The 27241-nt window shown below is 41.4% G+C and overlaps 1 protein-coding gene across 1 annotated transcript in view; it reads left to right on the top strand.

Moving 5' to 3' along the window:
* Positions 1–4403: 4403 nt before the first annotated feature.
* The window catches only part of ngfra (nerve growth factor receptor a (TNFR superfamily, member 16)), a 40402-nt gene continuing 17564 nt past the window's right edge, over positions 4404–27241 (top strand). The window contains exons 1-5 of the mRNA XM_077494343.1: positions 4404–4618; positions 7464–7623; positions 15318–15680; positions 24976–25219; positions 26997–27214. Coding sequence (XP_077350469.1) covers positions 4580–4618; positions 7464–7623; positions 15318–15680; positions 24976–25219; positions 26997–27214 — 1024 coding nt within the window. The 5' untranslated portion in view covers positions 4404–4579. The remainder of the gene's footprint in view (positions 4619–7463; positions 7624–15317; positions 15681–24975; positions 25220–26996; positions 27215–27241) is intronic.

Below are 27241 nucleotides of genomic sequence, written 5' to 3'. Positions count from 1 at the left end.
ATTAAATTAGATTGGTCTCATTTTTCTTTTGTTTTGGGTTTCATCATTTTCTATTAAGCAAACATGAAGACCAGAGAGCTGCCTATGTGAGGAAAGCAAACCATTTGAAATCTGAGAGAAGAGGAAAAATCGATCAGAGCTATTGCACAAACATTGGGCTCAGCCAATACAACAGATTGGAATGAAAAGAAAGAAACTACTGATGCAACATAAATTCAACAGGTCGGCCAAGATTTCAACAGCAGCTGATGACAGAAAAGCTGTGAAGAAACACCCAAAGACAGCAGTCAGTGACATCACTGCCAACTTCCACAGGGCAGGGGTGAAGGTATCACAATGCACTGTTGGAAGAAGACTTACAGGAAATATACAGGCCATACCACGCATCAGCGAAAAAGAATTGGAAGGCCAGATTGGATTTTACAAACTAGTAAATTAGTAAGAAGATGAGCCATGAAAATTTTGGAACAAAATTTTATAGACTGATGAGACCAAGACTAACCATTACCAAAATGATGGAAAGGCCAAAGAATGGAGAAATAAAGGATCTGCTTCTGATCCAAAACTCAAAAGCTCATGTGTAGGTAATGTCATGGCTTGGACTTGCATGGGTGCTGAAACGCATGATGGTAGCAGAAAATTTGAATAAATAATTCCTAAGTCTAGAAAACCATTTTGTCTGACAATTTACAGAAAAAAATGCACAAACACAACAAAGGAATGCATCAGGGGCAAAAAGTGAAAGGTCTTTAGCTGACCAAATCACTCACCAGACCTTAACCCAACAGAGCATGTATTTTACCTCCTGAAGAGGAGGTTGAAAGGGAAAAACTCACAGACAAACAAGAACTGAAAGAGGCCATGGCAAAGGCCTGGAAGAGCATTTCAAATGAAGAATGCAGCAGTTGGGTGAAGATAATTGGTTGCAGGTTTGAGGCCGTTATTGCAAATGAGGGTTATGCCACCAAAGATGAAAAGTTATTCACATTAAATTCATTTAATAATGTCCGTTCCAATACTTTCGCTCACCTGTGAAGTGGGTGGCTTCGGAAAGCCAACTCTTTTCAGTATACAACAAAAACAGGAATTGCCGTTCCAGTACTTTTGGAGAGGACTGTAGATCTCTTAAAGCATTGACTGCATAGTTAATAAATGGTTTATGATGGCAATAATTTGAGTGCGGAACGGAAGCATTCACTTGACATGACTTCCTACGGGGGAAAAGCCTTTTGTCAACTTTTGACCTGGAGGATCTTGAACCAAACGCAGTTCAAAGTTCAAAGACTGAGGAAGCATAAATAAAAAGGCCTCTGCGGCGGCCATGTTGGCCCCTGTTTTAAATAAACGTGAAATACGGTGAGAAAGACTATCTGGATCATCACTCTACAATAGCGGCTAATTCATCGCGGGCTTCCATTACGTTTTCTTTGAAGACCTGACACCCGAGCTCAGTTTTGAAGACAGGAGTCGGGGGCGTCGGGCCATGAATATGACAATATGAAGATGCCCCTCGGCGCGTCTGGCTAACATCCCCCCGGCTTGTAACGTCGACGCTTCATCTACATTCGCCACGGATGAGCGCGTCTGGCTCCTCTGTTGTTACTGGGAAGCGTAACTCTGGCTTCCAGACCGTTGTAACCATTCACAGGTGAGCCTCCCCGTCCTCACCCGTCCCCATCTTCCCTCTTGGCCTGCGCTTCAATTCCTTGGCGGCGCGCCTTGCGATGCATGCTGGGTGCAACCAAAGAAGAAGAAATGGCTGCGTTCCATTGGTGTAGTGTTCCAAATGGCAGCAGGTGAAGACTGTCTGTGAAGATTCCCCACATCTGTACTTTATATCCACTTCGTGATCACTAACACATTCCTTGGAATTCTTCAGCTCTGGTGTTGCAATCTGGTTCATGCATTTTTGTGTCTGATCCAGGACGTTTTATTGACTGTACAATATGATATGTAGGAGCTGTGTAAAAAAAAAAAGAAAAAAAAAAGTGTTGAAAAATAATACTAATATGGATCATGACTAAATTCAACATCATTTTAGATACTAAGGTCCTCAAAGTATGTTTACAGTTTGGGAAATTATTGCATTATTTATGATTTACGCAATGGTATGTGAATCTGTTGTGATAAATTAAATTGTTATTATTGTTTCAGATTTTTTGTTCATTTTATTTGTATTGGATTTATTTCATTCGTTTAATTGCCTTCGATTTTTTTTTTTAAATCTATTTTTATCTATTTTCAATCCTGCTTGTCAACATTGGACCACATTTTATTTGCATCTTTTGTTTTAATTTCATTTTGAATTTAATGATGTAATGAAATTGAATATTATTTATATTTCTTGTATTAATCAAATATAATTAAGTGAATTTTATGTAGTTAAATGTTTTATTAAACTTTATTTATATTTATTTTACCAACATTTATAACTTTATTAAACTTTAATATTCTATTCACCTTTTTAAATGTCAAGTTATTACAAATTGAGTACAGTACTGTATTTCATTTTTTTGCATTAATACAAGTTTATTGAATGTAAGTACATTTACAAATCTATTATTATTATTATTATTATTATTATTATTATTATTATTATTATTATTAATTGCATTTTATCAATCAGTTTTACTTGTATTATTTTTCATGAATTAGGCAATATTTATTTGAATTAATGAAATGACTCCATCTTTTATTTTGCATTTAAGATAAATTCTATTCAAATAAACAATCACATTCCAATCAAAACATAACATGACTCCCTTGCAAGTTTACCTGATTAAGTGACCAGTGTGTGTGAGAGTGAGATTTGAGGAGATTTGAGGAAGTGGCTGGAGGTCACTCAGAGGTGCCCATGGGGGGTGAGGGTCTCTGAGAAGTGGATCTTGTCCTCCTGGGATCAATAAGGAATCTCAGCCATGTAACTAAATCACTCCCTCTGCAGTTTCCAGTGCCAGGGCGGGGGTGTGTGTTAGGGGGGTTGTCGGTCGCCGAGTCAACAAAATATACAGTCAGAGGGTTAATTGTGTCAATGCTGAGCATGCTAATTTTTAGCATTTGATAAATTCACAAATCAAAACAGTACTTGCACACATGGCCTTAAAGTCCCTGTAAAATTAACTTGACACTTACCATTAAAAAGTGTGTTGGTATTAATAACGCTGACAATTTGGAATGCTAAAAAAATGCATACATATAAAATGAGGCTTCAAAATCATGAAAAATCCACACCACAACTATGAGACACTTGCTCTAAAGCATCCGTGTCAGCGCGAAAACCCTGACCACTTGCTGGCGGCCATGTCAGACTTTTAAATTGTTTGTCCCTCGCTCTCCCGCCTTTTCTCTGTGGCGTGCGTGCACTCGCGGCTGACAATGAGGCACTCTAAAAAAGCTGCACAACACACTACCTGAAGGCAAGATGCATTTTCGGGCTGTTGGCAACATGTATAATTTATTTTGTGCATTATATAATAAATATATTACATTTATATTTATTATACATTTTGGCAACATGTATAATTTATTGTGGAACACATCTCACTTTACAGCGTCTTTTCTCTTCGCATTATGAGCACTATGTAAAATTTACCCCTTATTGTGCCAAGTAAACAAAACACGTGTGGGATATAATTGTACTGGAATACATTTCAGGCTCTGTACTTTTGTTGTTACTTTTATTTAAATACAGGATTTGATGAAATAGGTTTCCTTTTATTAGAGTATATTTAATTTTATAACTATTTTCTTCGACATCTGTTGAGTGCTTTTGCCGTTAAAAATAGACTTGACAAAACTTGTGTGAATGAGATAATCATTGTCTCCCTCTTATGGTGGGTGATGGTACTGATGTGGATAAATCACTGACGAAATCAACTATGCATAATATGCAGCACACATAGCGCTGCTGGCTGCATGCAATACAGCAAATATAGAACATTTCTTCCCCCCATTCCATTTGAATGTAGAGTAGTTATGTACTACATCTGCAGTTTAGTCTGCCGTGTGTATTTTTATTATTTTTATTATTTTTTTTGCATCTTCTTAACACGATTACATCATCTCGTAAGTAGGAAAGTGCCGTTGTCTAATTTGTCAAGTCAGAATTAGAGTAAATATTTCCATGGAAAAAATCCACCTGAGGTCCATAATTACAAAGCGATCAAGGGACAACAACGGTGGTAAGTGATGTGGCTTCTTGCGCCGCGTGTCTTCGACACTCCGTTCGTAATGTGTCGTAAAGCGAGGAAGGAAGGCGCGTGCGCGTCGTGACTGCAGCGTGTCTTTATTACCTCGATGTGGTGCACCTGCAAGGGAGGGTGAGAGGCAAAAAGAGAGGGAGGGAGAAAGAGAGCGAGTGGGACTCACTTCTCACTCTCTTCCTCTGCATTGCACTTGCATCCGAGCACTCCGGACAGGACACTGCTCCTCCTCCTCCTCCTCCTCCTCCTCCTCCTTCTCCTCCTGCTCTTGATGCTGCAGTGACGAGAGAAAAGAAGACATCAGTTTGGGATGAAAATGAGAACATAAATCTTCTTCTTTTCTCTTTGCCTTATTTCGGACAACATACACAAACAGGATGTCATCATTTCCCGCGCTTGTGATCATGTACGCCATGGTGAGTTCCTTGTCACTTTTTTATTTTGGAGTTTGAGTGACTTCTTTGCTACTTCGTGCCTCAAAATGCATACAAGGTTTCAGATGATTGAGCAAGGGTTACCAAAGTGTGGGCTGGGGGCCCAAACTGGATTCCCAGACAATTTTTTAAGAGTCAGAAAAATAGATTTCCCTTTTTGAGCAAGTTCAACTTAACTTAAATAAGTGATTCCCAACTGCAAGAGGTTGTTAGGTGTGCTGTGGGAAATTGTTTAAAGGGGAAGTTGGAAATTTTCCAAAAATAATCACTTTTTGTGATATTTGACATTATTACTTGACAGTAGGACTTGATGAATACGAGCAGCTGCCTCTTTCCTCTAATTTGATATGCAAGAAACCAGCAGGCCTAAAGAAAAACAACCAATCAGAGACAGAGGGTGTGACTGATTCACGCAGACCTGTTGACCTTGTCACCACAGAACCGAATTTATCCTTAATGGAGTGATCTACATTGCCCACTTGCGATAGGATTGACCTGATTGGTTGTTTATCCTTGGGCATGTTTTTTTTTTTTTTTTTTTTTTTTATCAAATTAGAGCCACAATATCTGGTGAGAGAGAGATGTTTTTCATTTCCACATCATATATGTCGTGTGTATTACTGTCACGTTATAATGAAGTGTCTGTTTTGGGGGGCTTGCAAACTCACTTTTTACATGATGAAGCAAAGTTTCTCATACTGTGGATCAGGGGCTCGAAACAGGTCAGTGGGCAATACTTTTTCATGGTCCAAAAAGGGATTTGTTATTAATGTGCAGTGATTTGATATATTTTCGTATGTACGAGTGAGATGATTAAGCAAGGTGACCAAAAACTGTGCCTGGGACCCGAAATGTGTCATTCTTAAGGGTCCACAATTGTTGCACTGAATGTTACACGATTTTATGTGCAGTACACATAGATGCTATGTGATATGTTGCAGTATTATGTAAGATTTTGTGTGCCACTGGGCCCAAATCGGTCCCAGGGCAATTTTTTGAAGGGCCAAACAATGGATTATACTCACACTTGTGGTAAATGTTGTTTATCATTAGTTAATGTGCAGTATTATGGATGTGAATGCAATGTGAGTTTGATATTTACTCATAAAAATGTCAAATTAATCAAATTGTCAGTGAATGATTAAAATGTGGCTTAATTAAATCATCCTTGAATTTATTCATAAAAATGTAGACTATGTAATGTGTCAATATAAGGGAAAAGGAAAGCTAGGAAAGTTAGGAAAGCTACAAGACATGTTAGAGATCGTCTGTACTCATAGCTTTCCTCACACAACTCATCCATCCATCCAAAAGGAGGAGGAGCAAACTTTTTTAAACCACCGACATTTCGTCACAAGCCCACTCAGTTCAAGTTTGCCTCCGCGAATGGCAACTTGACAGAGCGATGGCTTGACGACTTTCTGACTGACAGCTGGTAGAATTGGCGGGTCCGCGTTGTCAACCAGCTGTGCTGTGACAGCTGGCCCAAAGGGGGGCCATGGATTCAATTTAGAAATAAACCTCACCCCCTTCCTTCCCACCTGCTCGTGCCTAAAAGCGAGCATGAAATCAGGGTGAATGCAAAACAAGCGCACCCTAAGCGCAAGCGGATCAGAGGCAAATGTCACATTGAAAGGAGGGGCGTGTTGGAGAGGCTGTAAGTTTGCGTTTTATGTGGAAAAGTGAAAGTAAAAAAAAAAAAAAAAAAAAAGGATGATTACGTTAATGGTAGCACAAGTTGTGCTTGAGCAATAAACATAACTACATGCGTTAAATAAATGTTTGGGAATGACATTCAGAATATTTGTTCATGTCAAACTACTAGAGTTATATATCTTTTTGAAAATTTCAATTATATAAATAATTAACTGATTAGAAAAAGAGGAAGACGACAGTGTGCAGTGGATCAAAAAATGTTGAAGACGTACTTGTAACATTAAATGTCCAAAGAATTAACACATAACTGGTGCTCTTCAAATTTGGCAGGTAAAAAATGTTGATTAAAAAAAAAGCTCTTTTAATTAAGTGATTAATCATGATTAATCAAACTTCCAAAATGTGATTAATGTGATTAAAAAATTCAATCGTTTGACAGCTCTATTTTTGACCCAACTGTTTGGAATTGGCCTAAAAAAAGGGAAAAAAAAGAAAAAAAAGTCAGGTCCTGGTTTGAATACCCAACCTTTTCCTGGAGGTGGGCTCAATACCCACACTTTCCTGCTGGTATTGCGCAATAGCCTCATTTACTCCACATGCTTGTTGCCAAGGTTAGGAAGATTACTTTGGAAATGTAATTGGTTACAGTTACAAATTACCCTGTTGAAAATGTAATAGTGTAACTTTTTCATTTACGTTCTCAAAGTAATATAACTAACTAGTAACTACATTTGATTACATTTTTTGATTACCGTACTTTTAAAATTCATTTAGATAAATAATAAACGCTCTTAAGAAAGGGCAATAGGACAAAAGAGTACACAAGATGGAACTTTACTTTTGGAATAGCAGTTTTTGTACCGCTGTTATCGTTACATCCCTATAGCCAACACGATGATGTATAAAGCTAACAAGATGTCCACACAAACACACTGTACATCAGTCATTGTGGATAGGAGCAGTGGGATTAGTTGTAATTCGATTACATAATCCAATTACTATACTCCCCAAACTTGTATGTTGCAAAAAAAATCCAAAGCAGAAGCGAAACCACTTGTCACTTATTGAAGTGGACTCTCGTGAGACTCCTCCATGAAGACGGCTCACAGAATTGATGATGCCATCTCCTTTCAATTGTCGCTGATGTGTATCATGTGCGTTTCGCGTCAAGGTGGCATCGGCAGCGTCCAAGAGCGAGCGTGCGGTGCAGCTGCCCTGCGACTCGGGCCAATACACAAAGGACGGCGAGTGCTGCCACGAGTGTCCGCCCGGCGAGGGCGTGGTCTGGCCGTGCGGCGCCAAGCAGACCATCTGCGAGCCGTGTCTTGACAGTAAGTTTGTATTTTCTATTGCTACACCCAAAATGATCACAGGTCACGTGACCCATGCATCCTCTGAATGAATACCTAAATTGAGAAACTGCAACGCCATTATGCACTATTGGCAAGATTTTTGATTTGTGAAAACTGGTAAAAGGTGCATGCATTAAATACAATGAGCTTATAATATTCAAATAAAAACACAGTCAACATTTCTGCATTCTGAATTTATATGATACATCAAATGCATTTTAGAATATCATTAAAAAATACATCATGTAATGACTTCAATGCATTTCGGCTTGGCCTGCAGTATTTGCATTGGTTTACTAGGTAGACAAAAGGATTAGGACACATTGTCATGTTCCACCAACAAGAAGCTAATTGACCCATCTTGTTGTCTATCTGAGTAAGAGCCTCTTCATTCTGAATGATCTGTCAGGAAATTGGTTAATTTGACTCGCTTTCAATGTTAAAATGGGTCAGTTCGACCTGCAGTATAACAGAAGGGTTATAGATGTACCGCATTGGTGCACTGGGTGGACAAAAGCAGTCATAAATCCTCCCTGGTTACGAATGTCAGGTTAAAGTCACGTTTTTAACTACTTTCAAAAGCTATAAATTCTTAAATTTTGTGTCCAAACCATGTTGAAAACAAAGGTGATGTGCGCTGATGAAGCGCCTCACATCAACACCCAAACTTTCTGCTTATGGTGACACTTGAGTTTTGCCGCTTTCAAGTGTTGCAAAAAATCCATCCATCCATTTTCCGAAAACAAAATAAGCAAAAGGGACATGATTTTTTTTTTTATTATTTTTTGCTGCAGAGGCATCAAACAATCCAGAACAAGTATTGATTATTGCAGAACTGATTTTTAATAATAGCAACATGACATTTATTTATTATGTGTTTTGTCTTAGAAATAACCACAGCCCATTTTGTTCTCTCAGTAGCTGACATGTCAAGGCCAACACTTCCTGTTCTCTGTCAGAGCTAGTATGCTAACGCTAATAGCATCTCAACAAATAAAACACCAGTGTTTCTCATTTTAACACGTGGGATGTTCTGAATTTCTCAGGAATGTTCACCCACAAGAAAGATCTCCCCCCCCCCCCCCCCACACACACACACTTTTCACAAAACAGACTTAAAATCTGTGTTGAATTATGTTACGAAATCAGGTTTTTGTTCCCTGCTTTTGGCTGACTTCAAGAGTAAAGTTTAGCCAAACTAAACACACGCTGGAAAAGAAAGTAGATTAAACGTATCCACACACAATTGTACAAAGCAGTGAATTTCCCAGTCAAAACATTCTTCCATTCTTTAATATGGCCAAGCGAGCATTTATATGCTGAAGAGAGCTGTTTACCTTTTCCACCAATTTAGAAAGCCATGACAAACTATTGAGAGAATTGACTTAACTTAACCCAACTATATTTACCTCACCAGCTGTAGGCAATAGCAACAGCCACATGTTAGCTAGCTAGCCACTAACATCAACCACTATCGGCCTGGTCTGATTTTATTCTGGGGAACCAACAAACAAATCTGTTGTTAAAGCTGTTTAGTGTCAAGTCAAAAAACAGTGAGGCTGAATGCCTCTTAATTTTAACCGTTAGTCGTTAGCTTCCATATGCTAGTTTGGGATGTTTTCCAGATAATTGATAACTGCTTGAGGACACATGGCTGCTCACATAAAGCAGAAGCCTGACTAAATCACATAAGGCTCACTGCATGAAACGTGCAGTTTTCACGAGTGGCCAACTGTTTGACATTACCGGTAGTTTTGCTGTTAGGTTGTACCTTGCGTCCTGATAATTATAACATCAGTTATCTCATACTTAGACTGCAGGTGTGAGTTTGACAGCCCCCTTCTGTAATTTGTTCGCATTTGTCCGGCTCAGTTGGGTTTGTCTGTGCCTGTCTGTGTGGCTGGCCTAATGAAATTTAAGGGTGATTTTGTTTCTTATTAACTGGACGTGATTTAAAACACATTTTAATTTTGGCTGCTTCCAAGCCAACAGCTGCTTGTCTTTCTGGTCGGTAGCCAACCAAGTATACAACTGATCTGCACTGTAAATTCTGTGATTCTTAACTCGTCACGGGAATCATAAAATAGATGGACCGCTTTCTTTCGACTTTAAAAGATTCATGAACTTGAACAACCTGCTTTTTGTTTTAAAATCACATGTGTATTATATTCCTCATAGTTGTGGCCATAAATTGTAGTCGATGATCTTGTGTTTGTTCTCTCGCCTTTTCCCAATTGAGCAGAAGCCCCACCACTCCCTCACACTCCTGTCGGCTCAATTTTTATTTCTCTATTCAGAAAAACCTCTTCATCCTCCTTCTCCTCCTCCTCCCTGTTGTGATGACTCACCCCACAGTACCAGCGGATAAATTGGTATTAGGAAGCGGCACACCTGAGGGCCCAATCTGCTCATTCATCATGCATACTGTTACATGAATGCAGCTTTGCACGATCAACCCACTGCTAATTAAACAGCATCATTCACCAAGCTTATTATGAACAATGACCCTCGCTATTGAGGCTTGATGAACTCAACTGACTCAGACTATTTGTTGATAAGCACCTATTCAAGCCTATCCAGTATCCATGTATTTTCCCACTCTTTCTGTAATGCTCTGAAATGGAATTCAAACACCAAGCCCCTTGCTGACGGCAAATAGTGTGATGTGATGTGGAGATGTAAGTTTCTAGTATCAAAGAGTCTCAAGAGACTTCTATTGTAGTCTTCCATCACATTGCTGTTTACCGTGGAGCTGGCCAACAATCAGCCAGTGGCCAACGCTAGCTACTACTTTGCTAATATGGCACATTAAAAACTCATTCACTCCCAGCCATTTTCACGGAGGCAAACTCCTTCGCTCCCGACTGTTTTACTGGATTTTGACTGATTTTGCAAGGCCCACAGAATATTGTATTCTATTGCTATGAAAACATGGATCCTACCAAAAGAAAGATTAGAGTCTCTTCTTTCATCACGAAAAGTATATTTCTAGAGGCGGGACTTCCGACTTATGGGTTTTCACACCAGCTATTTTTCCGGTTCAGGTTTGCGACGTGTGGGCTGGTGCTTCCCAGTACTTGCGCTTCTGCCTTTGTGCCCCTCCGTTGCGCGTTACCGTCGACGGGTGCGAGTGTGTAGTGTGTCTCGTTTGTCTGATGCATTTCAGAGAGCTGAGACACCCTGCTTGCTCCAGCCCATCGGCAGGAGTGCGCAGTTGGCAGGCACAGGGTTGGGAGTGTGAGTGTTGGAACGCGGCCAGCAGTGGCCGGAAACAGCGTTGATGTGGGAAACCCGAAAGTCCGTCGCATCTACCTCACAGTGAGGAAACGGGCTGTTTTCATCATGGCCTTGGTTGATCTATTATACTCTGCTGCCACTTGCTGGCCGTTTTTGTAATAAATTCTACCAGACCCGTCACCAGAGCCCAGGCTTAAGGGGGGCACATGAAATGCATGGGCGGGCCCAATTATTGTGAATACCATACTGACAGCATTAACTTGCCCAATATATTTGGATAAATTTATGTAGCACTGTCGTGCATCTATCCATTGAATGGCGCCCGCTGACAGTATTATCATAGACCGCATTTACAGTACACACACATCAAGTAGACTGCAGTGGCGTCGTGAGTACGTTGACGCCGCAGCCATATTGGATGAGGCAAAGTGAAGCTATTTGTAAAGATGCCTCCTTCTGTTTCTCCTTGGAGATGTATCATCAAGCCACAACTCATTGGATTAATAAGGAATTATTATTATCTTTGATTATATTATCCCATTCAAAGTCAATCTTACTATTTTTGCCGATGTAATGGCAAATACAATTGGCACATCCAATAGGGCGGATGTTGCTTCGTACGGGCCATCTGTTTGAACGGTGTCTGCAGCAGAATTACAAAGAAAAAAGGAAAGCAAAATCCTACCTCATTGTAGCTGCCAAAACGATATGTGGGTCCCGTATAGTTTTTTCTTTTTTTTCCAAGTGACTCTTTAGTTGCCGACACGAAAGAAGTTTGTAGTATGTCCCTCCTCACTTGTCTTGTGCACCAGCGTCCTCAGAAACATGCAGCTTCACTTCTACAAATGTACATGACTCTTGCATTGAACGCCAACATTGACATATTTGTCACGTATACGTATAAGTCAGCGTAAGGCATACCTAGCATTATTTTCAGTACGACTGTGATGGCTGTTGCAGATAAGACCATACCACTATTTCTTCATATTGTGACATCTTGCAAGAATGCCGCCAGAAAACGTTACTAAACGTTACTTGTACAAACGGCCACCGTTGGCCGTAGCCGACGCCAAAAACAAGAACAATTCGGCGAGAGGCGAGCATGAGAAGCAATGAACTGAAGCAGCCAACACAAACGTAACATACCTCCGACACCGCAAGACCTGTGTTGCGTTTACTGACACTCGGATATAAGAGTACTAAACCGAATGAATGGAAAAATATAATAATAAAAAAAGGAGAACCATTTTAGAGATCCATGCCTCAACTGGGCGGGCACAATCATCTTGGTGGGCGGGCACGGCCCCCTATGGCCCGCCCATGGTGACGGGTGTGATCACTGATTACTACCATTTTTTTTTCCCACACATTCTCTGCAGTTGAGAGGCTGCATCAAAGCCTTCTGTATGCTCTAGCATAAAAAAAAAATATAACGTATAAATATGTCTTTGGGACACTTGATACATGTAAAATAGAACGTATTTATACGTTTTTAAAAGCAGCTGGGTGTTTGGGCGTGCGTTACAGAAATAGGTAAATAGGTATATTTTTCATTTAAATGATGTTCTACAGAGAACTTTGTGAGAATGTAAAGGTTCACAGAATTAGAAAACGGAGCACCTGAGGGCCCAATCTGCTCATTCATCATGCATACTGTTACATGACTGCAGCTTGCTTTCCGACTGCCGCTAATTAAACGCTTTCACAAGCTTATCAGGAACAATTATTCTCAGCTGAGCTGTACTTATGCGCACGCACCCCCTGAGAGGTTACTTCCAATTTTCTGCGGCACGTGGCGAGTGAAAGTCTTAATGTGGCTGAAGCCCACGGGAATGCCACAGAATGGCGCAATTCACCTGCGCGTGCGGCTGAAGTGCTTGACTGAATCATTGATGAACTGCAAAGTGCAAAATTTCCTGTTTGGCGGCCAATCTTTAGTTACCGCAGCGCCATTTCATTCCCACTTCCTCCTGGTGTAACCCCCACTAGACACCCGTCCCCCACATGACCGCCGCCCCCCCTTCAAGTCGAGTGGCAGCGTCAGCACTGTTGAAATATTAATCAGCTTTCTCCTGCTTTATCTTCCGTCTCGAGCCGCAGCACCCGGACCCTCCGCAAAAACTGACAGATCAGCGTAGCAATTAAGAGCCAATTGGACCCGGATTCAAGACTGGAAGCGCGAAGGTTGAGGAGACATGGGAAATTCCCAATACACTCTTCTTCCCACCACTTCCTACTGCAATTTAGGTGGAAGCGATCCAATGTTTAGTTCTTCTAATCCCGGCCTTCCCCAAAGACACACCTTTCGAGATCCCGATGCAATGAGTTGGCGCACCCTATCTTTCCCATTCCTGCACAGGAAATTCTCTTTATACTCCCAGTGTTTTCTTTAGGTCTATTGTCTAAACTTTATAAGCCACACACGCCTTTCAACATTATGACACGGTACTGGACCCCCTTTTCTCCAGAAGCGTGCACACTACACTTTGGGAGTCCCTGTTAGTCCATTCTTGGATGAGAAATTCCATTTAGACTCTTTTTCAGGGAAAGACTTCTTTAGTTCTTTGGTCTTGGTTTTAAAAAGTTAAACGACAATACTACTTTCAAGTTTGACTGAATTGATTTAATTTTGGGCACGCCACCTATAGGACGCACACACCACTTTGTGAATCCCTACATTAAGGGTCCATTGTTAGCCTACTCAAAGATTCACCAAATATTGCAAAAAGGAATTGGTTTGCTTACCGCACCACCAGAAAGTGACACAAAACATGCACCCGATATCAGTTTCACTGATTGTCATGAAAACGCCGAAGCAGGCCAGATTGATAGCTCAGGTGGACCGGAGGTTGCGCACCCAATTTTTAGACTGAAGAGTATTTAAAATGACAAACTTTGGATCGTTTTTGCAAAGCGGCGGCTTAAAAGCTTAGACGACCAAATTGTGAGACTCATCAATGTTGCATTATTGATGACACTAATGGCACTCCAACATGATTTAAAGGCAGCAGCGCAGAAGGGGGTCCGGTTAGCGAAAACCCCTGCCATCCTAATCCGAATACGTAACATTCCAGTGCTTAGTTCATTTGTCAACATGAGAATGTGTGGTCCTTTCTAAACAACACTTCTGTAATAGAGCTTGGCGGACCACCTTGCCTCTGATTATTCCCGGTCAAAAATTCTTGAATTCCCCCCCCTTTCTCCCCTGACCTGAGCCTGTAAAATGCTGGTACTAAAAAAAGAAAAGAATAGTTCTTTTGAACATCAGCACTGTTCACAAGGTGTTTGCGGTGCCAGCCTTGGATCAATTTGCAACATGTGTTACAACATAGCTAGGTGATGAGGGTACGGTAGTGGATTCACAGCCCTTTAAACCGCTGTTAATCAACATGACACTCGCATGTGCAGTCTGACACATTCACACATCATGTTGTTACTTCTGTTACAAGCCCGTCAGCTCAGCCCGCCCGTGATTTACACCACTGCAGGAAGATGAGCAGCATTTAACCAGCAAAAACGGACAGGTGCCATATATTTTTGCAAGGGCGCTCTCACACTTTCTTCCGTACTGTACTGAAGCCTGATTGCACCCCCCGGCACCTGTTGTACCCTGCGATTGGCTGGCAACCGGTCCAGGGTGTCCCCTACCTACTGCCCAGAGCCAGCTGAGATAGGCTCCAGCACCCCCCGCAACCCTTGTGAGGAATAAGCGGTCAAGAAAATGGATGGATGGATGGGTTGTTGTACCCTCTCTCCTCCATACAACCACTGAAAAAAACAAAACAAAAAAACAAAGAGAAAAATGAGCTACTATTAGTTAGCCAATAAATAAATAATAAATAAAGGTGTTTTTGTTTTCCAACTAAATTGTCAAATTTCATGATGTATTATTTTGAATAAATGATTTGTTGGCAACAACAAATAAATAAATAAATACATAAATAAATAAATACATGCAACAAAATTCAACAATTAGACAAAATGTAGTAATTCTTAAACTAAACTGTCCAGCTAGCTAAACTAACTGTCACAATAACAACAAAAATATCAAATGAATTGTGACATGCTGAGTTTTTAAGTGGAAAAACTGAAAATAAAAAAAACTATTAAAATAGAGTGAAGAAATGAGATGACAAAAAAATGTCACTATTGTATCAAAATATCAATTTTAGATTCTATTTTGGTAATTCAAATATAGTATATAAATTATTGGGTAAAAATCAGCTTATTTAAAGGCAACTGAGCAGATAAAAGATCCCTCAAAAATGTCATTATTTCACAAATTGTTTTTTAAAGTTAAAATGAAGTTAATCTGAATTTCTACAAAATGTTTGAAATCACAAATTGCTCTGATTCATTTTCCTGATATTGTCTTTCATGGTCACAGAATTTCATGCTTATCTTCATGCTCCTGTGTCCTACATTCTCGTCTCCAGGCGAAACCTTCTCCGAGAACTACAGCCACACCGAGGAGTGCCACGTGTGCACCCAGTGCACGGGCCTGATGCGCATGGAGACCCCGTGCACCGACTCCAACGATGCCATCTGCGTGTGTCGCTACAATTTCTATTTCGATGAATTGCCGGGACGCTGCGAGCCGTGCACGGTGTGCCCGGCCGGCCAGGGCGTGTTCGCCCACTGCGAGCACGACCACGACACGGTGTGTGAGGAGTGCGTGGATTTTACCTTCTCGGACCGTGACAGCTCGCTGGATCCTTGCCTGCCCTGCACCATCTGCGATGACGAGACCGAGATCCAGCTGGCGCTCTGCACGCCTGTCAGCGACTCAGTCTGCCACAGTAAGTAGCTTTGTGTCGCGCGCTTGCAGTTCGAGTCAGCGCTCAAGCAGATTAACCAGAGATTCAAACACAGATCCTGAAAAGACTGCGAAGGAGTCCTGCACCCAAGTTTCCACATGATTTTGAGACAACTAAATCTAATAGTCCTTCTTCAGCTTTCTGTAGTCTCTTGTCCTTATATGGGCAACATGGGATGTTAGCTTATGGACACAAGGAGCAGCTAGCAATGATGCCATCCTGGAGAAATATGACAGCAATTTGAGCCAGCTAAAAAGGTGTCACAAATCTGGTGTCAAATTTTCTTTAAAATTTCATGAGACTTAAGGGAGTGCAGTGTGAACGAATGGGATGAAAGGATCTATGGATCTTTATTGTTATTGTACATACCCAATGTATAGAGTACAGAATTGACTAAACGGGCACAACGAGTCCATGGAACATGAAAAACAATGACCAACAGAAAGAGACAGGACGGTATTCGCTTGTCAGCGGCCCAAGTTCGTATGAGAACGGAAGATGCTTGGAAGAGGGAGGGGAAAAAAAACGAACCATGCTCCCAAAGGGAAGCAAGTTTTAGACATGATGGAACTCTGCAGCACAGATGACATATGGTCTTCTAGATCTAGTCAGTACTTGAGCAGCACAACTGAGACTCAAACAACCTCAAAACTTTGACTGTGAGGGCGTCTTCCACTGTACTTCCCTGAGGAGAAGGATTTTAAATTCCAAGTTGTAGCAAAGTAACACTCACACTATTATAGACTTCAATGAACCTAATAGAAGTAGAACCTTAAACTGTGAGGCACACTTGGTAGTTACAGGCACCACACTATTCTGCCCTGAGCAGAAGATTTTAAAGTAAAAAAAAAATGTACAGGGGGACAAACACTGGAGAAAGATCATCTTCTCGTTCTAGTCAGCACTCAAGCAACAGCATTTTGGACCAGCTGGAGATTCTTTGAGACCATCTCCTAACACTTCTCCTTTGACCAGAAACAGTAAAGCACTTTCAAGCACCGTGCTGCCCAGTTTGCTTTTCAATTCAGCCATTGTGAATGACCTACTAAAAAAGACATTGGCCTAATTTACGAGCGCCATTTCGGACACAAAGCATTCAAGTTAAAGGAAGAAAAAAACAAAAACAAAAAACAAAAACGGATTTATATCCACATCAAAGCTCTGAAGGCTTCCCAGAGACAATTGTTTTAATCAGGAGATTTTTGCTATTTCATCATTGTCGTGTCTCTGAACTTGAGCGTGTCCACTTTGAAGCCCTGTGATCATGTTGGATTTGATGCCCCGTGGGCTCGAATTAATTTACAACTTCCACTGAGCTCTTCTTCTTAGTGGGAGAGCAACACATTCATGTGTACTCTCATCTTTGACCTCTTTCACGCACGCTAAAGACTTTCACTTCCTGCCATTTGAAGATCTGACTTGACAACAGCTGTCCTCAACACAGAAATCGTATTAAGAATTCATGAGGAGATATCAGAAGAATCTTTGCTGTTATTAGTTTTTCTGTTTTCTCAAGCACAGTTCTTACATTTCCACATTACAATGAAACACAGCCTAACCCCAATAGTCTTTTAAGACAATCGTGAACATGTCAGAAATTTTGTTTTGAATTTCTCGAGGGCTTGTGGTTTGTAGTATGAAATATGATCTCTTATGGATGCTAGCGTAGCATACAGATAGCAAGGCAAAGTTGACCACCCAATGAAATTAAGGCGCAAGCGTTCCTGTGAAGCTTTTTGAGGGATTCAACTATGCTCCAAATACTCCCAAATGTATTATTTCAACCGTAGCTATCCATTAAAGGAACAAATATACATACAAAGTGCACCAATGGCAAAAGCTGTGAACCAATTACTGCATGTGGTGACGGAGGAAGCGGCAGCAATATGAACTTGAGAGCGCAACACGGAGCTATGCCGCTATTCCGTTATGTTTTTTTTTGTTTTTGTTTTATTCATTTTTTCCTTTTGGACACATTACAGCTTGCATCGATCACATCACATCATTTGCAACATTGACATCCGAAAGAAGTGCTCGCTTCTTGACTCCTTCGGGTTTATTTTTTGGTGCAGATTGATTCGGACAGTATGGAGATCACTTCAGGTCAAAGTTGATAAGTGATAAAGTAAAAATGTATTAGTGAGAAACCACATCCAGTTGCATGTCAAATTATAGTCCACAACAAAGACTTTCTAAATCTTATTTTGTAAATGTGCACTCGCATGATGACATAATTTTGTTTTATGTAACATGATGGAGTTGTTTGTCATGTTGCAAGACCATTAAGGATTTAGTGTCATTTTTAAGGATAGATCATCTTTAAACTTTGACACAAATATTACGTGGCATAGAGTTTCATATTTAAATATTGCCCACCTATCTAGGATAGCTGGTTAAGACGGTGGCTCATTCGTGTGAATTTATTGGTAGGAGTCAATCATGGCTCTGAATTCCATCCAAAACGGCTGCTTCAAACAAAAATGGCTCACTTCTTTTTTTAAATCCTGGCATGAGCCATTGAGAAATTTGTACGTCCCGCCATGATTGACATGCCTAATCAATTTCATGTCATTTAATCAAATTTAATGTGGCTCAGATTTGATTCTAACTTTGAAAGGCTTTGCTACTGGATGAGTTATCATGCATGTTCAAGACTCAAACAGGCTGATCGTTTGTTGAAGGAATTATGATGAGTGCTTTTACAACCCAAGTGCTCAGGCACCTAAAAAATGATTTGCAACCAACAACACGATTCACAGGACACATCAAATTAAAGCCAGTGATGCGGGCTTTCTAGACCTGTCATTATTTGAGCAATATGCCTTTCTGTGATTACGCAATGACCAGAAACCATAGAATTAGCGTCATTTCTAAGAATCATTGGCATTGATGTAGTCTCACAGCCGGCAGGTGCTGTGCTCCTCCATACCCTTCATCTCACTTTCCCCTTCTTGGCCGGCGCCCACTGAGCGTCCTCAGCTAATTGGGAACCTGGACAGCAGCTTCTCTGTTCATCAACACTCCCTTCCTCTGTCCATCACGCTTCCTCTGGAAAGGAAATGGGGATGCGCCGGGCGAGGCGTCGCCGCCACAGAGGGGCGAGTGTTCTCCTTGTGCTGATAAAGACGTCATTGTGCGACCTGACGTGGAGCTCCGCACAAGACCTTCCCTGGTCCACACCCTGCTCATAAAAGCGTCTCGCTGGGCTGTTTCACGAGCCAGCAAACTCCTAATGAATAGACGAGCTTGCGTTGTAGACCCCCTGAGGTATGCAGCCATGTTTTACCCATCAAAGTAAAGTTGGCCAATTACGATTTGCACCAGAATTTACTGGGTCACCACCGCCCATCTCATGTCGGGATACGGGCCCTTCGGTCCCTGTAAAACCGCTGTCACAGTTGGGTCCGCATTGCAAGCAATAAGTCGGATTTATTTCCAGTGAGGATTGGAATCCATCAAGACTTTCTTGAGGTATGAATTCAAGCGTGCACATCATGCACGGATGCAGAAATACATTACCAGTGTTCACTGTTAACACACCTTCACTTTATTCTATTTGCCAGCTTGTGTTACTGCGCTAATAGCATTAGCTGGCCGCACATTAGCGGGATGATGCACGGGCCGAGAGCAGGAAACCTGACGACGCGTGGCAGAAAGGTCGTGAAAAGCACACCGACTGTTTTTTTTTTTTTTCTGGGCCAATCAATAGCTTTAAATAGACACGTGCATGATGCCTCACTATCTACGAAGGATATTTTCGACCCGTTCTGTAAAACGATCCGGCAGGCAGGCAGGAATGCCCTGTCATCAACCACCAGCGAGGGCGTTTTTTCTTTTCTTGATACGCAGTACCGGACTGCTGCTCGCAGGCGCCCCCAGCGGGCAGCCAGAGGTGGCGTTCTTGTGTAAGCAATGCAGCAACTCAATTCCAAAGTGGAAACAGAAGAGGACACAGATGACATGTTTGGGACCACATCACAGGGCGCTTAAGGGGGCGCATATGCAGTGTATTTTTTTGTGTGCTCAGCAAGTGACACACGAGGAAGTTGCACACAAACTGACAGCACCCTGGAGGAGGTGAAGAGAGGAAATAGGGATGACATTACGCTAACACTCATGCTGTTTACATCATCCTGATATCTATCAATCATATTTACTGTACATTAAAGTAACTAACAGTATCTTAACTAAATGGGCTGCTTTTTATATGGCACTTTAACGACACCATATGGTGCCCAAAATGCTTTACAATTGAAGCCAGTGGTCAGTTGCTGCCATGCAAGGCGCTGCCAGGTCCATTTGGACCAAATCAGGGTTCCGTGTCTTGCTCAAGGACACTTCGACATGGTCACCAGGGGTAAGGATCAAACCCACAACTTCACGGATGGGAGACGACCCCTCTACCCTTGAGCCGGGCCACTCTTTGTGCAGCTGAGTATAAATACTTTTACGTAATCCTGCTCACAAACTTTCCTGTCTAGTGTTTAACATAGTACCGACCATCCGACCGACCGAGCTACCTTTTTTTCTCACCCATAACAGTATAATTGCCTTTTGCAAGTTGGAAAGCAGAGCCACTGTCATCATTACACTCAATTGAATGCTGTGAGAATAGCAAAATACAGTGAGCACAAAAAACAACTCTTTTTATATAAAACTATAACTTTTTTTTTTTTTTTTTTTACACCATCCTATAAACCCCCCGAAAAACGTTTGTTATGCAGTTTTTATATAAAATAAGTTGTAATATAAATTTAATCCGGCTAATATACTAATATTTTTTGAAACATAAAGCTAATTAAACTAATTATATTTAAGTAGTAATTAACTAACAAATTGTTTGTCCATACAACTGACTGTAGTGTTTTATTTTATCCTGATAACTCACTTACTGTTGTGTGCTGAAGGGTTGGATCCCAAAGGCGCAGACACAAATAAGATTGTATCTATTTATTCACATCGAGAGGCAGAAACTCAGAGACGGAGTACACAGGGCAGGTGGACAATAATCCGGCAAAACACACACGATTCTCAGACCCTTAAATAGACAGTCAATCAATCTCATTGGTTGTGGCTAGACATGTGAGTACTAGTACTGACCTGGAATGCTCTGATTGGCTGTTAACGCAGTAATTACAGATTGTTCCCGACGACAACAAACATCATATTGCATAAAAGATCCTTGACAAACATCATAGAGCCTAAAACCAGTTGAATCTAGATGGTTATATCACGGTTACATCAGTTCAAAACAGACACTTGACCTCCCAACTTAACAGGTCATGAACTCAAACTTAACCCAGACATGACACTTACAAGTCAAAACCATGATACGTAATGTACCTTTTCTGTGACATTAACCAATTCATTTTTATGTTAAAAACAATATTATTTTTATTATTATTTTCTTCTCCGGGTACTCCGGTCTCTTCCCACATTCCAAAGACATGCGTGGCAGGTTAATTGGGCGCTCCGAATTGTCCCTCGGTGTGCATGCGAGTGTGGATGGTTGTTCGTCTCTGTGTGCCCTGCGATTGGCTGGCAACCAGTCCAGGGTGTCCCCTGCCTACTGCCCAAAGCCAGCTGGGATAGGCTCCAGCACCCCCCGCGACCCTTGTGAGGAATAAGCAGTCAAGAAGACGGATTATTATTATTATTATTATTATTATTATTATTATTATTATTATTTATTTTTATTTTTTTTCAAACATAATTCCGGTTACTAACAAATAAATAGTAAATGTAAAAACAAGTGGCATTAATTTATTACTTTTTTTTTAACAAAACAAACCACGATCCCCATAATAATCGTGGATGAATGCTAGCTAAAAAAAAAAAAATAATAAAAAAATAAATAAAAATATAAAAAAAAATAAAAAATTCCAGCTTTTATGTAAAACAAACTAACTTCCGTTAACGTTATCTAGCTGTTTCTTTTAAATCTAAGACTGTGTAATTTAGTAGCTAACTAATGTTTTTTATTACCTGATCCTAATCCTAATCCTAAAACAGCATTTTAGCAGTTTATTTACAGTACATAAGTACTGTACATAATGGAGTTTTAAATAGCTAATTAAGTAGAATTGTTTTCCCACAAAACTAGCTAGTGTTTCAATCTAATCCTACAAACTGAGTTTTGTGCAAAAACAAACAAACAAAAAACACGTTAATAAATTTGCATCTCGATGTGGGTCTGTGGGAGGATGTAGTTAAGGATCCTTCTGTTTTTCCATGTAAGTAGCTAGTCTTTTAATCTTTTTTTTTTCTTTTTTTCTTTTTTTTTTCTTTTAAGAGCTCAGAATTGTTCATTCGGTAGTCTTACCGATTCAACGTCTTATCATCATTGGTCTTTTTTTTTTTGTGTGTGTGTGTGTGCGTGCGTGCGTTTGCGTGCGTGCGTGCGTGCGTGCGTGTGCGTGCAAATACGTATAAATTTATACTCATTAATTCACCTAAAGCCTTATAAATATCCCATTACCCTTCGCCTTAACCAGGTACTTCAGAATCTTGCCAGAGTCGTGAAGTTTAAATGGTCAGGAGACCAGAGAAAAGGTCAGAAAAAAATAAAGAGAAAAGAAAGATAAATCAAAGTGAAATCCAGCACCGACCAAACACTTCCTGCCTTCCCCATGATTACAAAATCAAAGTCTGACGCCAACCCCGGAAGCCTCTAAATTCCAGCAAATTTAGCGAGATCTCAAGAGACCAGAGGAAAAACTAAAGAGAGGAAGGAGGGAAGGATCGATAAGGCAGAGTGAGATCCATAGAAGCCAGTACATCCAATCCATCAAAGTGAAATCCAGCACCAACCAAACCCCTCCTGCGTGGTTACAAAACCAGAGTCTTATGCCAACCCCAGAAACCTCAAACTTCCAATAAATTGAGATCTCAAGTGACCAGAGGAAAAACTAAAGAGAGGAAGGAGGGAAGGATAGATGAAGCAAAGTGAGATCCACAGACCCAGCACCCACTGATTCAAGGGGCTGTGGGAGGGAGAGGCTACTTCTGTTTGAGTTTCAGTAGATGCTGGTGCGACGGATCTGGCATGCATAAGGACCACCACCAAAGAAAGAAGCCGTCAACCGCGGTCCAGCAAAGCGAGCACCGCCCCCCGGACGCCCGGAACACCCCGCCCCAGCCCCGGCCCACACCCCCGAGCCCAAGGCCGCAGAACGAGGCCCGGCGGGTCCCCACAGCGCCCCACCGGTCCCCAGCCCCCATCCCCCCACGACCCCCCCCGCACCCCACCCAAACCCGCCACCCGCCACAACCCAGGCCCCGCCACCCCCGGCCCTCAAACCCCCGAACACACCCCGACCCCCAACACCCAATCCCCCACCCACCCATACCTCCACCCCCACCCCCCAAACAAGCCGCCACCCCCCCGACCACCGCCAACCCCCCCGCGAACACCGCCCCCCGCGAGCTATGATGCTAAACATTATTACTTAGAATAGTAAAAAGTCCATTGAGGAAGTTGAAGCACTGCAAGAAGACATCGTCAGGGAAGTGGGTCATCATCCAAAACCAGCCTGGACAATCGGTGTAGCTATCTCCATAACAGCAACTTCAAGGTAATGGTCCACCCCGGATCTCATCACGATCAGCCAGTGTAGAACCCGTAAAATAGCATCCAAACGGCACCCCTAACACTCAGCCAAATGCAAGAGTATAAAAATGTGTCTTAAGACGTGATTTAAACGTTTCATCAGGATTGTAATCTGGAAGCTGCAGAAGTCTTAGGATAAATGTAGGAAATTGAGATGTAAATTTGTTGAGAGTCTTCTGTAATCGATCCAAACCACAAAATATTTTACGTTGTTAAAAGTGCAGTCGTAGTGTTGCCGTCTTTGGCTTTGAAGAACTCTTGGGAGGTTTCACAGGGTTAATCCCTCCTGCTCCAGCTCGGAGCTAATGAGGAGCAGTCCCCCGCCTCCTCTCCAACCGCTTCACACTGGAGGGTTTTGGCAGGCCAGAGCCCTGAGGGGGAAGGAATCGGGAGCAGGCCTGACAGCTTCACCGCACTGGACTTTAATGGCCGACGCCTGGAGCGCTCATTGTGCTTTGGGAACATGGAAACTACAACCAATCATTAGTTGAGGAAAAAAAATGGATGACAGGAACCAGACATTCCCTCGGCCAAACTCATGCCCTCCTCAAGCCAACCACCCGTCCTCATCTATGGATCCATTCCATACGGCAGGGGCTGGTTGGTGGGGAGTGGGGTATAGTGACTGAAAGGGATTGCTGAGAAACATTTCCATTGTGCAACATCACAAGCAGAACTCAAAAACAGCTGTGACAAAAATGGGCTACAAAAAAAACCAAAACAAAAAAACGATCTAATCGCAAGAGCATTTTGATTGCAGCCATTATTGAACACACAGTCACTTGTTATCAGGCAGAGTTTGCGGGTATGCTGTTTATTTGGGGTAGAAGGCAATACTGCCTCACAAAGTATCAAAAAGTATTGACACAAGTTCCGATGGGAACACATTTATTAACTTGGGAAAACGTTTGTTTGCTGGTTAGAATGATGTTCTGATAGCACCATTGATTAAATGACTACCTAATGGTGTTTCTGAATGTTAAATGAATAAATACATAATAAATAAATAAGTCCTGCCTGCTAAAAGTTGTTTTTACATAAAACTACTGTAATGTACTTTTTGGTAACATTACAATTACTCATTATACAATCCTGCTAACAAATTGCTCTTTTATAATATATAATGCTCACAGTCATTTTTTCCATAATCCTGCTCACTAATTTTTTAGGGATTTTACTTTTTTATATGTGGAATGTAATTTTTGAAAATGAACAATTAGTATGTATTTTTTTTTAAGTACTCCTACTAGTAGTTTTTACGCAAAAGTAACAAACTGTAAAAGTAACTGAGTCGTTGTATGAAGACTTAACTTTTTTTTTTTTTTTTTATTTGACGACATTTAATGTAAGTACATAATCCTTTTATAAGCATAATCCCGCTAACTTTTTTTTTTTCTTTTTTTTTTTTTGGGGGGGGGGGGGGTATTTTAACAGTCTAACTTACTAACAATGGTGCATTACATAATGCTAACAAATTATGCTTTTTTAAAATGTAAAACTACCACTGATGGATATCCATCAAAGATTTACAGTAGTCCAAAAATATATTATATCGAGGAATTCAACAATCGAATCACAACTGCTACAATTGTTTAGCGCCGGCCCACATGCCTCTAATGTGAAAAATGTCCACTGAAAATCTCCTCGCTGCGCTCTTCCCTCTCTCAGATCCCCTGCTGCCCACCTACTTCCCGTCCGTCTCCTCCGAGACGGACCCGACGTCGCCCGCCTTCACCAACTACTTCCTCCCCGATGGTTCCGAGGGCCCGGGGCTTGGCGGCGAGACAACCACGCCCGGCGCTGGCTCGCCACGCTTCCTGGGCCACGGCTTCAACGAGAACCTCATCCCCATCTACTGCTCCATCCTGGCCGCCGTGGTTGTGGGCCTGGTGGCGTACATCGCTTTTAAGAGGTCAGTTGTACACCAAAACCAAAGCCCAAGAGGAACAGAGATTTAAAAAACAACAACTAAACACTAACATCTTTTCAAACCAGCAAAAACACAGTGCATTAGAGTGGATAAGATTTCAAAACAAGGTTTGTATTTTCGGATTTAAGCCTCGATTAGGGTTTAAAACAGGCTTTAATTTAGGAGCCTTAGATTTTTAAATTTGTGTTTTAAGTCAGGGTTAAGGATAAACAAAGTTTAGGGTTTGAAGTCAAGTGTTGGGTTTTCAATTGCAGTTTCAAACTACGGCTACGAATAACACAGAAAAGTGAAGACTAAGAATGAGCACGTGCCATAGAAGAAGTGAAAATAGAGGTTTGAGGGTGACTAATGCGTCCTCGGGCTGGAGGCTGTGACCTACTAACACTAACAACCTTTTCAGAAGAAAAACAAAAACACTCAGCGCAAAAATACATTATAGGGGTCACTCACACACATCCACAGGCCCTTTACCCACATTGATTATTTGAAAAGCACCAACCGGGGGGAAACTCAAGTGCAACTTTTATGAGGTTAGGGTGGGGATAGGGGGATACACACACACACAAACACCAACGCACACATTTGCACATATTCCTCAAGAAGGATAAGGACAGTCGACATATTTACTAGCAATGAAATCAGATGTTTGCGTGTGTTAATTTTACAGCAGAGGCCTCGTAAAGAGAGCAGATGTGAACACACGCACACATACACATACAGTAAATGTTTAAATTATCACATTAAGCCAGAACCACACACACAGGTTTTTTTTTTTTCAGTGTAAACAAGCCAAAGCAAAAATAAATGGCTTCAGGCATAGCCGTATAACATGACCATCAAATGTAAACATCATAATTGTTGCTGTAATAACAATCAGCGACAGAATGTCCTGTTTTATGGCAGAATAAGAAAACATGGTGAAGGAAAATTGTCATGGTTGTCTTGGCGATGATAACTAGGGGAAGCAGGTATGTAAGCAGATCGTTACCAGGTTGTACTTTTGTAGACTTTAATTAGACAATACAGAAGAACGTTGGTTACAAAATGAAAAGTTGGTTTCTGACCAAAATATTGCTGCAGGTTTGTCATCTGGACCCATTCAACAGCGACGTGCATGGCGGCTTGGTCTCAAGCTGGAACAGATGCATTCCTTTCCCTTCATTTTAATGGGAAAAATGGCTCTGATTCGCAAACTTTTTGTTGTCATGAACGGTCGTCAAATGAATTCAAATTTGTCAACCAAGGTCTCACTGTCCTCTAGTTCGGGTTTGAAAGTAGTGTTTGAAGAAGACGTTTGGGTTTCAAACAAGGAATACCTGCCAGAGTTAATTTTTCAAGATATATTTTGAAATTAACGTTTGAAACCAGATTAGTGTTTGGAATTATGGTTAGGGTTTCAAAACATTTTTTGAGGCCAATTTTAATTTCAAGTAAGCCTGGGGTTACGGTTTCAAAGAAGGGTTTCATTTTTACAGTATGGTTTCAAGATAGGGTTGTGGTTTTGAAACATGGTTAAGGCTTAAAATTTTTGCACGGTTCTCAAAGTAGGGATTCAAGCCAGTATTGGACTTCTAAACTAAATTTCAAGCAGTTAAGTTTGTTTTTCAATTGAGGGTTATGGTCTCAAAATAGGTTTCATATTGTTGTTGGGTTGGTAATCTAATGGCTAGGGTTTGAAATTATGGGTTAAAGCCAATGTTTGTGTTTAAAACTACAGTACAGCTAGGTCAGACTGAGCGACTACCTCTACTGTCCACAGATGGAACAGCTGCAAGCAGAACAAGCAGGCGGCCAACAACCGCGCTGCTGCGGCAGCGGCGGCGACAAACAACCAGACCGTGACGCCGGAGGGGGAGAAGCTCCACAGTGACAGCGGAATCTCTGTGGACAGTCAGAGTCTCCAGGAACAGCAACAGCAGCAGGCGCAGGCCGACGTACAGCGTCAGCCACCGCGATCACGCACACAGGAGCAGATAGGTGAGTCGACGTCTGTCTGTCAATCCA

The sequence above is a fragment of the Festucalex cinctus genome, chromosome 1 (assembly GCF_051991245.1).
Source record: "Festucalex cinctus isolate MCC-2025b chromosome 1, RoL_Fcin_1.0, whole genome shotgun sequence".
NCBI classification, from domain to species: Eukaryota; Metazoa; Chordata; class Actinopteri; order Syngnathiformes; family Syngnathidae; genus Festucalex; species Festucalex cinctus.
This window is presented reverse-complemented; position numbering and strand designations above follow the sequence as displayed.